Consider the following 18,670-nt stretch of genomic DNA (forward strand, 5'->3'; position numbering starts at 1 on the left):
TTTAAAATATTGTCAATAAAAAAGTATCACTTTTGACTGATTTCGTTGATTAATTATATAATTTAACTTGAGTAAAAATTGAGTCTTATCTCAATTAGAATAAGTAATACTTTTCCATATCAAGAAATTAGGTTTAATACTCACACGACTCCTACCTTATAATAAAAAAAATTAATTAATAAACTTGATTTTTGCAAGAAATCATTTATAGAAATCGTTACATTAATCACTAATTATAATTATAATTTTTTGTCTTGGTTCTATTGTACTGTTTTGCATGGGTTATCACCACCCATAAACTTGAGCATGGAGTAGCTGACAACAATTGGAAGACTTAAAAGTGTGAATTTTTGCTGCACTGTTCTTACAACATGGAGTTCTTTGACTTAAGGACTTAGCTGCACAAGTGAAAATGTTAAAGTCCAAAGACATAATATTGAAGTCGATAACCATGATTTTATTTGAAAATCTAAAATTTATTTTATTGCAATAATTTATCCCGCATCAATAAATTAAAAATTTATGCATACTTTATAAATTGACTCTTACTTCTAAATGTTTGCTCAACGTTCATAATATTTCTTTATGTCAAGGTAAAATTCATATATATATACATATATATATATATATATACATATATATATATATATACATATATATATATATATACATATATATATATATATATATATATATATATATATATATATATATATATATATATATATATATATATATATATATATATATATATATATATATATATATATATATCAGTGTGTGGGAGACCAAATTTGTTCTTTAAACTAAACTTATTGTTAGATTGTTATTTGTCGGAATTCTAATTGAAAGCATAAATGGGTCCATAGCTCAGTGGTAGAGCAATTGACTGCAGATCAATAGGTCACCGGTTCGAACCCGGTTGGGCCCTTATTAGAGCAATTTTTAATTTTTTTGTGGTTTGCACACAATTTCTGCCAACTCCGCTAGCTACGATGCAAAGGCCAAAAATGGAAGACAGGAAGAGCGCGTCGAAAAACTAAGATTATTATAGCGATCTTGTTCAATGTAATTGTAAGCCTCAAGTCCAATATGCCCCCTTACTGCTGAGGTGTTTAATATCTTTGGAGCAACACTAGTAGTTACTTTCTCCATTTCAATTTACTTGCAATATTTATTTTTTCACGCGATTTAATGCACTAATTCAATCTTTAATATCTCTAATTTTATATATAATAGAAAATAAAAAATTATAAAAATTTAATATTAATAATTTTTGCAATAAGACGAATCAAACATATCTTACTTGACTATATTTAACCTATAGATTAAAATCTAATCACAAATTAAAAGTGATGAATGAATAGTAACATTTTTGTCAATATTGCAACTAATATGGAACGAAAGAAGTATAAAACAATTTCAAAATTTTAAAGGCATAAAAACACAATTAATCTTTTTTAAATAATTTCAAAAATTTCATGCACTCTAATCCTACACATGTCAAGATTTACTACCCATACAAACCAATCACATGTGATTCTTTATCCTCTTCTAGTCTTCACTAACTAAAATGATTAATTACCTTAATCATGTTTTAATTACTTGGTAACACAAGTCACCAATAATCCTACAGTAGATTTGTATATTGTAAAGTCATTGTCATTATTTGCAGCTAGACACAGCTTCTAAGGCAATCATTTTCACATGCATCATATTGTTTCACTAAAAACAGACTTCGACCACAATCTTCTAAACTTGCTCGTGTAAAGACTAAAGAATGATTGTAAGCCTTTTCTTTTGGAACTTTTTCTCTTCTATAACCGTGTATTATTTATTTTACTATATTTATCTTTTTCTCATGGTAACAAAGAGTCTATATTCACATAGTATGTATTAAACAGACTATTTAATTCATGTATGATGCAGTTTCACAGTGAAACCTTCTTCCCATTCTTTCTTATCTCTCAAAAATTGATATCCAAACAGAGGTTGGGAATACGGGTGATCAAGTCACTAACGGGTTAAGTATTTCAATCCTGATCAATCTAGGGTAAAACTAATGAGTTCAATGAAAAGCAATCCAACATTCTTCTTGCATCAGCTATCTCAGTAAATCACAGTAACGACCATTCCATCCGCCACCAACAAAACATGGAAAAAATCTTCAGAGCAATCATACCAAAATATACGGAACAATGAAAATCGCCATACATACAACTAAAGACTATATTCTATTTCACAACATGTATCATAGTTTCTCTTGCCAGAGAGTATCGTTATAAGTTGTTCCCTTTCTATATGTGCAGAAATAACCGTCCTGTAAACATCTACTTATGTACGATGTGAAGTTTCAATATAATCGGACACCTAAATTCATGTCTAAATCACCTTGCTAACGACTTATCATGCACGTAACACAGTTCTGGCCTACCAGATCCACATTCTATATTTACATACTGCGACTTATAAGTCATGAACTGTGCAAGTGTGATTGTCTATGATTTGGCAACAAAAGCAGATACTATCTCTTCAATGGGACACTGGCAACAGGGACAAGTTCCTTTCTCTTACCATAATCCTCACCACATTTAGCACACACTAGTTGATGTGCACAAGGTAAGAACACAACCGAGACTTCCTCTTTTAAACAAATATGGCATGCTCTGTCTGTGTCCCCTCGATTATCTAAAATCACAAAAGCATCTGATGGATCTTGTGTCTTAACAAGCTTCGCACTCTTTTTAAGCTGAGAGTGTTCCTGCTCTAGCCTTTGGACATCATCTTTTAAACGCTGGAAGGCTACTTCTATCCTCAAGCACAAGGCTTCAAGTTCTCTCTTCTTTTTGATCTCGGTCACTTTCGTGGAACACCTTTCTTCCTGAACCTGAGCCATTGCAACCTCCGTTTCTCTCATTTCTCTCTTTAACTTTTCCTGTCAAATCATAATCGAATTAGTCCATAGTAAGACTCAACGAATTTCAGTAGTTTAAATACAAGGAGCATAAGATAAAATAACATCGTCCTTTCAAATATACTCCATCCTAAAGCAAGCTAACGTATACTTTCGCATAGAGATTTAAGAGAGCATAAAGTAAAAAGGAATATAGGGCAGGTGAATATGGAATCTAACTCGAGAATGCTTTCTGAACAGGATGTATAAACAATATAGTACACAAGAAGTATAAAGTCAAGAGTCAAACCAGCCAACTTAGAAAATTGTACACAAGATGTATAAAGAATATCAATATACACCCAGAATAACATTTATAAAATCCAAGGTGATCATCCTAGTACTTTAAATCAATCACTTTTACCAGCGCACAAATATTTTTTACAAGAAATCCTCCCATAACTTACTGGTTGCTCTGCTAGACACTTACGGCCCTGGTAGTCAGTATTAAATAGTGGGAATGGTAATGAAAAGTTAGTGTAATTTTGATAGAAAGTCTCATGACAACTTTAATGGCCTGGCTTGTTTTGCTTCAATCATCTTATTTTCTTCACAAAATTTATTCCATTGCATTACCATGTAGAGAGGTGGTATTAGGCGGTAATGAAAAATTGTGAATAAAAAATCATTTTGATGATCATCTTTCCTTTACTATGGAATGACATGGTATATTTCACAAAAAACTTACACTAAAAATCATTTCTGTTCCACCATTTAGTATTGATAACCAAACGGGTTGTTAGTTTTGCATTTAGGGGGTGTTCGGGAGCTGATTTTGAAGGGTTGCAATTTACAAATGCAATCAAAGAAGAAAATACATTACCTAATGCTTGTTTTGGTTGTGTGGGAAATGTTTACATTATTTTTCCATACCTTGATCTCTCTTTATTTTTCCATTATGTTTCACTAATAGTGTGTGTTAAACAGCAGTAGGTCGCATGAAAGCAAGAGTTAAGAAGCATACACACAATGATCAGTAGTAGACAAACCACAGCTTCCTTCTGGGCATCAAGAGTCTGCATTAAAATCTGTTGCAAGTCACCAATCTTCAGCATTGCCTTCTGATGAGCCCAATCCTTCCGCTCATTAACCTGTTTCCTTAGCTCCTTTATTCGATTTAACAAAGACAATATCATCGTATTCTCACCCAATTCCAAATTTCGAAAATGATACAATAAATTTTCAATGTCATTCTCATACTCATTAACCTCGCTCTGCACATCAACTGCAGAGCTTATGGACGAAGATTGCATTTGCAGCTGCTGTCTATGTCCATACCCACAACCCGAATCTCCATGAAACATACACGGCCTAATTCCCGGATTAGGGGAGCTACTGGTGCTAGCATTATCACACACGTTACTATGAAGGAATCACATTGCATCCCTACAATGTTGATAACCACATTGCTGCAACATGGAAATTATACCGTCAAGAGAATACTCCTCGAACTGCCTCAAATCAGGAAAAACAAAAGCGTGATCAAGATCCCCATTATATTTTAAATAAGCCAATGAATTATGCCATAATTCATCCATACACGCACAACAATACATTTCTCATCACAACTTTCAGTGCAACCACATAATCATAACCCAATGCAACAAGGTTTGTTACTGCTTCATTATACAAAGCATCCAATTGTTTCAACACACTTTCCTGTAATTCCTCATCAGTTAAGAAGCTACATCCACAATCTTTAAAATTAGGGTTTTGAGCATTGCTAGCATTTGGGTTATTAGGATTTGAACCACTATTTTGAAAAGAATTATTAAACCCAGTTATTTCATTATCAACGCCTGTGTTTGTGGGTTTCTTTGATTTTGATTTCCTACTTTTTCTAAATTTATTTTCCCTCACAGTAAGACTCATATTCAGCAAAATGATTCAATCTTAGCAAATTTTAAACCACTATATGAGTGAGTAACAAAAGAAAAGAAGAAATTATAAAGATTCAATCAAAAACAAGAAAGAAGTAAAGATTTGTGGTCTCTTCTAATTGATCCAAAAATACAAGGAATCGAACTAATATAAATTCGCCGAAAAAAGGGATTAATGGGAAATTGTCTCACAGATGACAAGCTTGAAAATCTACCATCAGCGTTATTTGAGGTACGTTGCACATTTAGCTGCGCATGAACAAAACCCGCAAAAGTGAGAAGTCAAATTCGGAGGAGTTAGTAAGATATAACTGTTGGGCATTAGCCAAGTTGGTTTCATCATTTAAAAATACGACGCAATCACCATTCCAAAAATAATTTTAATTTTAAATAGATATGTTATTTGCATTTTGAAATTCACCTTTGGTTGAAAATAATAGTTGAAATTAATCACAATAAGAGTAATGACTGATTAAATTCTTGGAAATTTTTACAAAATAGTACAAGGTTTTTCAACAGCAATCGTAGGAAGTGTATATGCCCAAATCGAGAAGAAAAGAAGGTCGCGTAACTTGTAGGATACTGAAAATTTAGCAACTGTCATAGACAACTCGGTCGTACCATTGAACATAATCATCACCAAAGAGAAAAAGAGTACACCATTAAAGATGTTACCATCTGTAGTATCTCTTTTGTGCATCTTGATTCAGAAGAACAATCATTGTTATGAAGGCCATTATTGTAAGTTGAATCACATTAAACCAATAGCATAGATACATTGTAAATAATGCACTAATTTGTTGAATGTCCTCATGAAGATCAGAATAAAAGAAATGTGTATAACATGAAACAAACAGAAAATATTGTTGATTTAGCTTCTATAAATTTATTTGATGGGACAAACCAGTATGGCCCCCTAAATATTGTTGCTGATCTTTTTCGAGGTCACCTGCTTTGCCAATCATATGATTGAATGGGTCATTTAACTATAAATCTCACCAATAATAAATAATTTATAAATCTTCGGCTCTATAAGAAAATAAAATCTCACCTCTTGCAAGAAATTGCAACACGTTTCTTTTTAGGACACTTGAACCCCACAGTTTTGTAAATATTCATACCTCAAACATTTCAACAGTCCAACATATCCAAAAAAAACCAGCGACCATACTCTAATTTCAACATATGTGATCGTTTACCTAATTTCAGAAAAATAGCAAAATTTCAGTGACAAAATATAGAATTGTTTACCTAATAAGCGTTTACCTACAAAATATTTTACCGTATATCTCATTGGTGATCAATGATCTGAGACTTATAAATATGGTAATAACGAGACATGAGCAATAGCGATGGAACAACATTACACCAATGACAGTAGCAACAACAAGTGTTATAGAAGCCAGAGTCCACATCATTAACAGGACAGCATCAGCAACGAAAACTGCACAACAGCAATGACAAAGTAGTCAGTTGTTGCACAACCACACGGAAACGACCTTGTTCTATGTACAACAACCTTTGCCATATTCAGTTCAAAATTAAAAAGATGTTCAATTTACTTAGCAACTCAAAAATGGAAACATTTCTGATTCCCACCGAATAACTGGTAATAACATTAAGTGTATAAGACAAGAAAAAAACCATAAAATAATACAAGAAAATGAAGTAATTGCAAGTAATGTGAAAAATGCAAATTATAAGAAAGACCCTAAATACATCCATGAAAATCAAATCTTGTACATAACAATTTTCATGCTGTGAAGGCATAATCGATGTAGTGAAATCACTCAATAGATAAAAGAGGGGAAAATAGAAAGAAAGAGTTCCACATTGTTCTTGATTTTCCTGTAGAACATTTCATCATAATTACAACTAGGAAACACCCTAAATTAAAATCCAGAACTTAAACTCATGAAAAAAACACTCAAATCATAAATTGAAACCTAAAAATACACAAAATCATCAAATTGAACCCACAAAAGAATAAATTCCTGAGTTTTCCGTTAAGAGCTCACTTAAATCCTACTTTTAAATCCACCATTTCCAAGTATTCCATTTTCAATGTCAGCTTGCATATTTTTGTTCTTTTTGAATGTAGAAGAATGTAGGAGAAGTATTGTCAGCATGCGTAATTTTGTTTTTGATTTTCTGGTTTCTTGAGAAAATTAGACTCACAATTCAATGACCAAACTGAATAATCCATTATATATTAAGTATCCTCAAATTAAAAATCCTCCACCTCAATTAGAAATTATAAGGTGATGATCAAAATTCCAACACAGCAGCTACAATCATCACTACACTACTACCTTCTTAATTAATGATGTCAAAACTCCATAATTTATGGTCTAAAAATAAATCAAAAAAGTTATTTCAGTAAACTATAAATTTTCTTAATTCAATTCAATTTAAAATTCCCACAACATATCTGTAATCCCAACAATATCTGTAAACTAATACTTTTGAACTTTGAGTAAGACTTTCAAAGTGCTTTAAGGAAGCTTTAACAGAAGAAAATTTGAACTTTGAGTTCAAGTAGCATTGTATGTGAAATTTGGTACACAAAAACAAATTACTAATAAAGAGCCACATAAATATAACACCAAAATTCCCTAAAATTACCATTTTGTACCATAATTTCAAGAAATTGATTCAAAATTCCATAAAATTACCAATTTTGACTACATTCAAAAAACCAAACTATTACAGTATGATGACAGAAATTTTTTTTACTGTACTTAATATTGTAGAATGAAGAGAAATAAGTACATCAATTGAGAGAGTATATTCATTCTTCTTGTACCATGTTACAGCCTTTCATTACATGCATATTTATAGGACAACTATAAGCAAAAGACAAAAGGAATTACAGATGTCATACAAGGCACATGATCCCACTATAATTATGTTATTTTAAGAGAATATTCTTTTAGCAGCAAAGAACCAAAAAAGACAGCAACAAGCAATTGGCAACAATCAACAGTACCAACACAACTTCAATACTCCCGCTCAAGCTTGGAGGAGGAAGAGTGAACTCCAAGTTTGTGAAAAAGAGAAGTTTGCTAGGAGATGGGCAAAATCTTAGTAAAAAGATAAGCAACTTGAGATGTAGATGGAATGTAAGTAGGAGAGATAACTTTGGAGTTGACTTGATCTCTGATGAAATGGCAATCTATATCGACATGCTTGACTCATTCATGATAAACCGGATTTGTTGCAATCGCTAAAGTAGCTTGATTATCACAGTATAAAGGAGTTGGTGCAAGGTATTTGATACCTACATCAGAGAGTAATTGTCTTAGCCATATTACTTCACAAAGAGTTAAGGTCATTGCCTTATATTCTGCTTCAGCACTGCTTCTTGATACAACAGTTTGCCTTTTGGACATCCAAGAAATGGGAGAGGTGTCCAAAAGTATGCAGAAACCATTAGTGGACTTTCTAGTGGAAGGACAACTAGCCCAGACACTATCACAAAATGCTTTGAGCTGAGCTGCAAATTGATGTGCGAGCAAAATGCCTTGAGAAGAAAAGCCATTGAGATATCTAAGCACTCTGAGAGCTGCTTGATAATGAGTAGCAGTGGGTTTGTGCATACTGTGAAGACTATATCAGGTTGAGTGATAGAAAGGTAGATCAATTTACTAACAAGTTTCTGATATGGCTTAGGATTGTGAAGTGGAACATCAGTTGTAGTAGTGAGTTTCAAATGAGAATCCATAGGAAGATGCAAGGGCATAGAATCTTTCATATAATAGTCATCCAAGAGATCAGATATGTATTTCCTTTGTGAAAGAAATAAATCTTGAGGAGTGTGATCTAGTTCAATGCCAAGAAAGTATCGAATAGGACCCAAATCCTTCATTGAGAACTGAGTACTGAGAAAGAGCTTTGTAGATTGAATAAGCTCAAGATTGCTGCTAGTTATGAGCAGGTCATCTACATAGATGAGAATGGTGTATATGCTTAATGAACAGTGTATAGTCAGCCTTGGACTGAACAAAAAAGTGACTTTGAAGAGCATCACTGAGCTTGGAAAACCATTGCCTAGGAGCTTGCTTAAGCCCATACAGAGATTTCAACAATTTGCAAACCTTTCCAGAAGAATTTGTGGGAATAGAACCCCCCTCAGGAAGAGGTTGCAAACGATTACCAAAAGACAAATATCCAGGTGGCAACTTCATATAAACACATTCATCCAAATCTCCATGTAAGAAAGCATTTTTCACGTCCGTTTGATGACAGGCCATGACTTTGATGCAGCCACTGCAAGAAGAGATTGCACAGTAGTCATTTTTGCTATAGGAGCAAAGGTTTGATTATAGTCCTCACCATATACTAGATGGTTACCAAGAATGACCAACCTAGCTTTGTGTTTATATTTGGTCTTATAGACCCATTTACACCCAATGTCCTTCTTCATGGGTGGAAGGTTATTGATAACCCAAGTGTTGTTAAATTCCAAAGAATCAAGCTCCTCATTCATGGCTTGCACTCAATGAGGATGTTGCACAGCATGTTTGAAATGGACAAAATCTCTAGTGCTTAGAGAATGAGCCAAGAGGCAGGTATACCCAGGAGTGACTGAAGTGGTACTAATATTTTCAATTTTAGTGGCCAAAGTATCATGCTGAGTGCGCATGGCATAATCAGAGTGCCAGCTAGGGGGTAGATAGTTCTTGTGGTTCTTCTAAGAGGCAAGACAGGAGACAAAGCAAAAGGAATAGGATCAGGAGCAGGAGGGTCAAGGATAGTATCTGGATTAGGAACAGGAAGCAAAGGATCAATGGTGTTAGTATTGATTGAGAGAGGAGAAGAAGGAGAAGTATTAGGAGAAGAAGTGATAGCAAAAATTTTGTAGGGAAAAAGAGTTTCAAAAAATTTGACATCTCTAGTAACAAAAACTTTTTGATTGTCTAGTTGAAGAAGTTTGTATCCCTTTTGATTTTGAGGGTAGACTAAAAAAATGCAAGGTACTCCCTTAGGTTGAAACTTATCATGTGATCGAGAAGGATTGGAAGCTAATGCAAGACATCCAAAAACTTTCATATGAGAATAAAAAGGTTTAGTTTTGTATAGGATTTCATATGGAGTAAGAAAATGTAAAACAGAATTAGACAAACGGTTAATGATATGAACAACAGCATGTACACAATCTCCCTAAAAATGCAGTGGCATACCTACTTGAAATCTCAGTGACCTGGCCATTTCAAGGATATTTCTATGCTTCCTTTCCACTATTCCATTTTGTTGAGGGCGATCTACACAGGATGCTTGATGTAGAATACCCTTCTCATGAAAACATTGAATGCATTTATGATCATCAAACTCCAAAGCATTTATCTGAACGGATGATTTTGACCTGTTTTTCAAATTGTGTGCTGACTATAACAACAAAATTCTTAATCACATCATATGCATCAGACTTATGTCTGAGGAGATGAACCCAAGTCATCCTGGAGTGATCATCCACAAGGGTGAGAAAATACCTATGGTTTCCTCTACTAGGAACTTTGTATGCTCCCCAAATATCAATATACACAAGAGAAAACAGATCACTTGCCCTAGAGGAACTGATAGAGTAAGGCAACTTAGTAAATCTAGCCATGGGACAAGTAAGACACAGATTAGTAGTGTTAGTGGGTAAGGAAGAAAGTTCAGGAATATAAGAGAAAGTTTTAAGAGGAGTGTGGCCAAGTCTGTTATGCCATAAGGTGACAGATTTCAAAGGTGGAGTGTCTGGAATGTGAGATGGTATTTGAAAGGAAGTAGAAGCAAGAGATTTTTGTTTGTCAGGAATAAGAGAGGAATGAGATGAGGGATCAAGAAAGTAATACAGACCATGCATCATCCTACCAATCAACATTACATGACCAGTATCGTTTTCCAACAAATGACAACAATCTGATAAGAAAACAACATTACATCCAAGATCCATGCTAAACTTACTAATAGACAAAAGATCATGCTGGAAATCAGGAACATAAAGCACATTTTTTAGAGTGATCTGATCATTAACATAAACATATCTTTTATGTGAAATTTGAGTAGTTTTACCAGTAGGCAGCTTAATATTACACAAATGAAGAAGCGCAACTTGTGTAAGAAGAGCTTTGTTACCAATCATGTGATCAGAAGAACTAGAGTCTATAATCCACAAGGTCTTACTAGTATTAGCAAGACAACATGTCACCATACCAGCATATGTAAGATCCAAGTCCTCGTCAGTCTCTGAAGTAGCCCCTTTGGGTGTTTTGGGCAAGAGATTCAACAGTTGCTTAATCTGAGCAGGAGTGAAAGAGCTATTGTTAGCGTTGTATGAGCAAACATCAGAATGCTGCATGTTACCTCCTCTTCTAGTTCGACCTCCTCTTCCTCCTCTATTTCCTCCACCACCCCTTCCCCTATTGTTGTAGGTCCCTCGTCCTCTCACAGCAAGTCGAGACAAAGGATGCCATGGTGGATAACCCACTAGAGTCCAACACTTATCTTTGACATGTCCTGGCATTCCACAAGCACTACAAGTAATGGAATTAGTGTTGGTTTTGCCAAACGTAGCTAGAGATTCCATATCAGATTTTGAAGTCCTAAGAACTTCCCTTTTATTTTCTTCTTGCTATAAAACATTGTATGCTTCATCAACAGTAGGAAGAGGCTGCTGCATAAGAATATGACTCCTGTGAGTCTCATATGAATCATCTAGACCATTGAGAAACTGAAATAATCGTTGTTCATCTTGCTGAGTTTGTAGAGCATTCAAAAATTCCTTAAACTCAGTGGCTACTTGTGTGATTGCAGGCAATACATTGAGACTTTCAATTTCCTCCCACAATCCTCTTATTTCAACATAATACTCAGAAAGATTTCTATCAAGTTGTTTTGTTTCAAAAATTTCTTTACTCAGCTTATATTTTCGTGACCCATTAGTCACAGAAAAACGTTGCTCTAACTGTATCCAGATGGTATGTGCATTGTCTAAGAAGATAATGGATTTCTTAATAGGTTCAGACACACCATTAAGAATCCAAGAAATTATCATGTTGTTACATGTATCCCAAGCCTCCTGTTTTACTGAATCTGCCATATCCCTTGAAGTTGCTCCTGTAACAAATCCCAACTTTCTTTTTGAAGCAAGACCAATTTTAAAGGAACTTCTCCAACTTCTATAGTTTGATGCTCCTAATAATGTTTCTACTAAGATCGAATTACTTTCATCTAAAGGATGTAAATACAAAGGACTTGTAATCTCTATGACAGTAGGGGTAACATAAGAATGTGTTTCAGCCATTTTGAAAGAGAAAGAAAAAATGATAGAAAGGAAAAAAAAAACGAAGTTTTAGAACAATGGTGCAGCAGCCAAAAAATTCCTTCTGTCTGATTTTAGTATTAATACCTTTGCTCTGATACCATGATGACAGAAAGAATTTTATTTACTGCAGTTAATATTCTAGAATAAAGAGAAATAAGCACAGCAATTGAGAGAGTATATTCATTCTTCTTGTAACATGTTACAACTTTTCACTACATGTATATTTATAAGACAACTATAAGCAAAAGACAAAAGGAATTATAGCTGTCATACAAGGCACATGATCCCACTACAATTCTGTTATTTTAAGAGAATATTCCTTTAGTAGTATAGAACCAAAGAAGGCAGCAGCAAGCAATCAGTAGTACCAACACATCTTTAATACAGTAAAATCAAAATTCCCATAACATTAAAGAAACAATCATTAGTTTCAACCAAATTCCCAAAGTATAGTATTACTCAAATCTAGTTCAAACAAAAAAAACTTTAAACACTAATAATACAAAATCAAGAAGATGCCAAACATGAAATTGATCTCAAATCCAATATCTACATCACTGCCAAAAGCTAAATTTGAGATTTAAACTAAATCCAATATGACAAGTTAAATTTGAGATTTAAACTAAATCTAAAATGGCGATGCAAAGTAAAACCAAACCTGTATTTGCATGTCTTTGAGTGTAGTGTTCCAGCCAACCGTATTAATGGCGATGAGAAGGTGACGATAAGAGAATAAGGAGGTAAGGGGGAGAATGTTAGGAAAAGAAAGCAGGAATTGAGGTTAAGGTTGGATGGTATTGAGGGTGTGGGGAAGTGGAAATGGAAGTGGAACGGTTGAGAATGAAACTATTCATTACTGTTTAAATTGCTTGTTTTGGGTTTTTAAATAGTAGAGAACTAGATAGTGCCCGTGCTTTATTAAATTTTTCAACATATTTGTATCAATTATGAAATTAAAATTTTAAGAAATTAATTTAACATTATAATTATATCTCATTTCATTGTGAATAGTTGTATGCATTATTATAAGATTTGTATCATACTTTGCATTGTGTGCATAGATGATTGTAAAAAGTTGGTTCATGACAAATAAATCACAACAAAAAACAAACATTTGATTATAAATATATTTAATATAATTATATTTATACTTGTATTTGTTTATTTTGAGTAAAAGGGAAAATGCTTCGTACAAGAAGCATTTTTTTTTATCGAAACATGGATATTATTAGAGATCAAGCTCGGCCAAGGCTAAAGCTCTTGGGAAAATGGTTCCATACAAACTTTCTCCTGAGCTAAACCCGTATCCAATCTAATAATTGTATGGGCCAATGAGTTACCATTACGAGAGACAAAGCTACAACAAAAGCCATTAAACCGAGATTAGAAGAGAGTTTATCATATAGGAGCTGAATAGGCGAAAAGCCATCTATTCTTTGATCAATCGCCCGTATCACATTCATAGAGTCACCTTCTAAGTGCACACATTGATAACCAAAGCCGACCTCAAGTTCAACACCATAAAGAGCAGTTGCAGCTTCACTCACTTCAGGAGACCAATTTGCTTTAGAGCAACGAGCACCAGCAAGCAGCAGTTTTCCCACATTGTCTCTGATCACAACTCCAAGACCTCTTCGATTTCCACAAGCTACATGTGCATCAAAGTTCACCTTCACTGACGCATCAAGAGGAGCTTGCCACACCTGAAATTTTAAGAGACAATCGTATGGAGGGGTATTGACAGAAGCATTGTACAAATTATAATCATGGACCATTTTGTGATATGAAGCAGTAATACTAATAGGATCGCCCCTTTCATCCAAGAAAACCTCCTTATTTTTAATAGACCGAGCAGCTTACTGGGAGGTGCACAAAGAGAGGAACACATCCTCCTGACAGTGATCTTAATTGAGGAAGTCAATCATGGAAGTTCGAGGAGCATCTCTAAGAGTAGCAGCAGCTGGGGAGTAAGACCAAATCGACACAATATTTTGACAGTCGCACAGTGCATGAAAAACAGACTCCGAATCTGTATTGCAACGATCACACGTAAGGGAGTCCACACAATATCGGTTATAAAGAACTTGTTTAATCGCCAAGGACCCTTTACACGTTCTACATATGAAATGGTAGAGCTTCGGAGGAGCTGGGATATTCCATAATCTGGCCCACAACTTATGCAAAGTATCATCCATAGGAGCAACATCATTACTATGATTCCTCAAAAGACTAAGCCAATAACCACTTTTGATAGAATATTCACCATTTCTAGTGTACCACCAATACAGCTTATCTTGAAGCCAATCAGAAGACAGTGGTATAGCAAGGGTAGCTGAAACTGTATCCGTATCAAACCACTGAGATAGAGCATTAACATCCCACACACCCTTATCATAATCTATGAGGTTAGACACTCGAATGTCAGAATGAGAAACATTATTCGCACTTGGAATCCCTATCTTATTTCCAAACGACACCCAGTGATCAGACAAAGCACTTACGATGGAACCATTCCCAATTCTCCGCCCGAGACCTTCAAGTAAAAGTGATTTAGCACCCTAGATGCTTCTCCACGTGTAACTCGGAGCATAACCCCTTTGCGCCTCTAAAACAGAAGAGTGTTTGAAGTATCTTGCTTTGAACACCACCATTAGTAAAGGATTTGCCTCAGTCACCAGCCTCCAAGATTGTTTTGCAAGTAGTGCATCATTGAAAATTTTCATGTCACGAAAACCTAATCCTCCCTTATTCTTCGGTAAGCACAGATTGGGCCAACTATGCTAGTGAATTTTCCTTCGATCATCATTTGAGCCCCACCAAATTTTCGCAAACATGGACTGAATATCATCAATAAGACCGTCTGGAATACGGAAGATGCTCATCATATAAATTGGAGTAGCTTGGGTAACCGATTTGATAAGGATTTTTTTACCCGCTCTAGAAAGAATTTTTCTTTCCACCCTTTGACTTTCTTCCATATTTTATCTTTCAACCAAGATAAGATCACCTTCTTTGACCGGCCCACAATCGTAGGAAGCCCCAATATTTCTCATGGCGATCAACCTCCTTAACTCCAAGAATCTCCACAATCTCATGTCTAAGATGATGATTTACACCTTTGCTAAAAGAAATTTAAGTCTTATCATAGTTCACTTTTTGACCAGACCCTCTCTCATATATGATAATTATTTTAGCAACCTCCGAGCATTTCTTGACCGAAGCCTTAGCAAAAAGTATAGTGTCATATGCAAAAAAAAAATGAGATAAACCAGGAGCACCACGACATATTTGAATGCCATGGATAGTGTGCCTCTCGATACCGACTAATAAGTCTAGAAAAAGCCTCAGCACATATAATGAATAAGTACGGGGAGATTGGATCACCTTGTCTGAAACCCCTCGACGAGATCACATTACTAAAAACTTTCCCATTAATCTTGAAAGAAAAAGAAACACTTGTGATGCAAGACATAATACAACACACCCAACTATTACTAAAGCCCATACGAAGCATAACACGTTCCAAAAACCCCATCGTAGGCTTTACTCATGTCCAATTTGAGAGAAAAAGCTTCCTTTCCCCCCACTCCTTACTGTTTCATAGCATGGAAAGCCTCGAAAGCAAAGAGATCATTATCAGTGATGAGTCATTTAGGGACAAAAGCACTTTGGTTAATCGATATGATATTGCTCAGGATGCCTTTTAGTTTATTAGCCATCGTTTTAGAGATGATTTTATACACAACATTGCAACAACTAATAGGCCTAAAACTAGCCACCGACCGGGGCTCAGAGCACTTAGATATTAAAGAAATGTAGGTTTTGTTGATTGGAGTAATATCAATATTACCCCTCCACTAGCTTTTGACCAACCGTACAATCTCGTCCCCAACAAAATCCCAAAATTTCTGAAAAAATATAGCATGAAAACCATCCATACCAGGTGCTTTGGTAGGGTGCATTGGAAGAGCGCAGCACAAATCTCCTCGTAGGTGGGTTCTTCATCCAAAACAGAGTTCATCTCAGCTTACACAATGTGGTCGATGCCTTCCAAAGCCTCCGGAAAGCCCATGGGAGAACTAGTGGCAAAGATATTTTCAAAGTAAGTTGTGATGAGTCTTTCAATGTCTACTATGGAAGTAAGCCAAGTGCCATTTGAGTCCTCAAGACCACGAATCAAATTTCTTTTCTTTCTAGAACTGGCTTTGTGGTGGAAATATTTGGTATTACTATCCCCATCTTTGAGCTCATTAACTCTCGAACTCAAGTGCCAATAGGCTTCTTCCTTCTATGCAGTTTATCAAGATCCGAAGCCATAGCCTTACATGTCGCAATCATGTTTGCGTCGGGAGATTGCTTTTGAGCCTTTGCAAGCTGTCTTTCCGTTGTCTTTATCATGTGTTTAACTTCACCAAACATCTTCACCGCCCACTCTTTCAAAGCATTAGCACAGTTCTCCAGCCTTTGCATCAACCGTATTGTTCATAAGTTCACTCCAAGCACCAACCACAACTTGTTTACAGCTCTTGTTTGATAGCCAGAAAGACTCAAACGAAACAGTTTATCATGGTACTCATCTTTCTTATAACACTCTGTGTTGAGTAAAATAGGAGCACGGTCGGATCTTTAAATAAGAAAATGTTGAACCTCCGAATTAGAATAACCAGAAATCTGTCCAGCCTTTCACGAACAAAAGTAGTTGGGCTTCTTGCCCCTACACCAAGTAAAACAACTTCCTCTATAGCCCAAATCCACCACATTACAATCATCGATGCATCTACGGAAGTTATCCATATCTTTATCACAACGAGGCACCCCTCCCTCCTTCTCATCACCTCTAAGAATTTCATTAAAGTCCCCAAAGAAAATAGAAGGGAGATTAAAATTATCAGATAAGGACTTCATAAGGTCCCAAGTCATATGTTTATTTGTCTTCTCCGGCCAACCATAAATACCATGAGTACACCATTTACAATTTCGCCACTCATCCTCAACAGTAATAGAATTATGCCTTTGAGAAAAGGAATTGAGGCTAACCTTTTGATCCCTCCACCATAATCCAATACCACTCGAGTTTCCTTGGCTACTAACACAAAGACCATTTTGAAATCCAAATTTATGACAAACACCTTTTAATCTACTCTTATCAACCATTGATTCAATAATAAACACAAAATCGGGCCGTTCTCTCCAGCACCAAGTGCGGAGAGCCTAAACTGTCTCGGGGTTATTAATCCCTCGACAGTTCCAACGTAGAATTTTTATTGCTATTCGCGAGATTGTTCTTTGCCAACTCCCGCTACTGTATCAAAAGAAGAATCATCAAGATGGGCTGAGACACCATTACCTACACATGACCGCTTTAAGTCCCCATCTCTGTCCTGCATCACCACATCTGTGTCCCAAGACTTTCTCTTCACAACATGATCCAGATGATGAAAACCAGAAACATCCTAAGGTTTCAGACCACTAGTAATGCCCAAAGGGGATGTTTAAGAGTTTCCACCATTAAGCATTCTCCTTTTAACCTTAAACATCTTCCTTGGATTAGAAGAACACTTCCCAATCTGAAAAGTAGGATATATCATACCATTATCCTGAGAAGGAGGACCACTATACACTACCACATCAGCATTCATGATAGCAACCTCTTCTAACCTTTCTTCATGAGGGGTAGTACGAGACACAATACGTTCCAACCTCAGTTCTTTTTGAGAAAAAGCTACATCATTAATCTTTGTAGCATTATCTTGCCTAGACTCCTCACTAGAGGATCTTTCAATCAAATTCAGCAACTTCAAACCCACCACACGAGCCGTATCACCTCAACACCACATTCCTTCGAAACAGAAAGAGAAGACTCCTTTGTGTGTGGGGGAGTCAAAGAGCAGTTTTGGTTTTGGGACAAAGAGTTTCTTCTTCAACTTTAAAGCCTCAATTTCTTCTTTATTCTTATTGAAGCCTTTATGTAGTGAAGCCTTGATATCCATACTCCACCCATAACCTGCTTCTTTATCCTCATCAGAGACATTTGCACAATCTTTCTCAGTGTGGCTTATCATCCCACAAAGAAAACAAAAATGCGGTAAACGTTCATATTTAAGATTGATTTTCACAGTGTTATTCCCCTTAACCCGTATCATTTGGAATCTTTTAATGGGTTTCGTTTCATCAACCAAAATCCTAACCCTATGATATGTGTTAATATCTAAGAAGTCCTCCTCAATTTCCATGCATTGCCCTAAAGACGTTGCAATGGTCCTAACCTATTCATCCGATCTATACCCAAAAGGTAAATTATACATACGAATCCAAAATGGGGAGAAATTCAATACCATGTCAGACGGTTGCACGTTCTTTTCGATTTCTTGGAGAGCAAGTAACTTGTTCTCAAAACTCTATGGTCTTCCAATCAACACTTTGTCTCTATCATTCCAATGGAAAAATTGGAACAAGAGCAAATCAATTCCCATTGACCGGATAATGACTCCATCCTTAACACTCCATATATGCATTAAAGTTCTT

At 35.5% G+C, this 18,670-nt stretch overlaps 1 protein-coding gene and 1 non-coding gene across 2 annotated transcripts; one reads left to right on the plus strand and one right to left on the minus strand.

The window, feature by feature from the left end:
• Nucleotides 1–859: 859 nt before the first annotated feature.
• Nucleotides 860–931, plus strand: TRNAC-GCA (transfer RNA cysteine (anticodon GCA)). Its single transcript has one exon. It is a non-coding gene; the product is annotated as a tRNA-Cys (tRNA).
• Nucleotides 932–11,452: 10,521 nt separating this feature from the next.
• Nucleotides 11,453–12,124, minus strand: LOC130799297 (uncharacterized). The gene has a single exon (XM_057662399.1). It carries the CDS (start codon nt 12,122–12,124, stop codon nt 11,453–11,455), a length of 672 nt encoding a protein of 223 aa, XP_057518382.1.
• Between the last annotated feature and the right edge of the window lie 6,546 nt (nt 12,125–18,670).

Source organism: Amaranthus tricolor, chromosome 14 (genome assembly GCF_026212465.1).
Source record: "Amaranthus tricolor cultivar Red isolate AtriRed21 chromosome 14, ASM2621246v1, whole genome shotgun sequence".
In the NCBI taxonomy this organism is placed as follows: domain Eukaryota; kingdom Viridiplantae; phylum Streptophyta; class Magnoliopsida; order Caryophyllales; family Amaranthaceae; genus Amaranthus; species Amaranthus tricolor.

What these genes read in the sequence shown, in the direction of transcription:
- LOC130799297 (XM_057662399.1), bottom strand. Translation starts at nt 12,124, where the DNA reads ATGGCTGAAACACATTCTTATGTTACCCCTACTGTCATAGAGATTACA.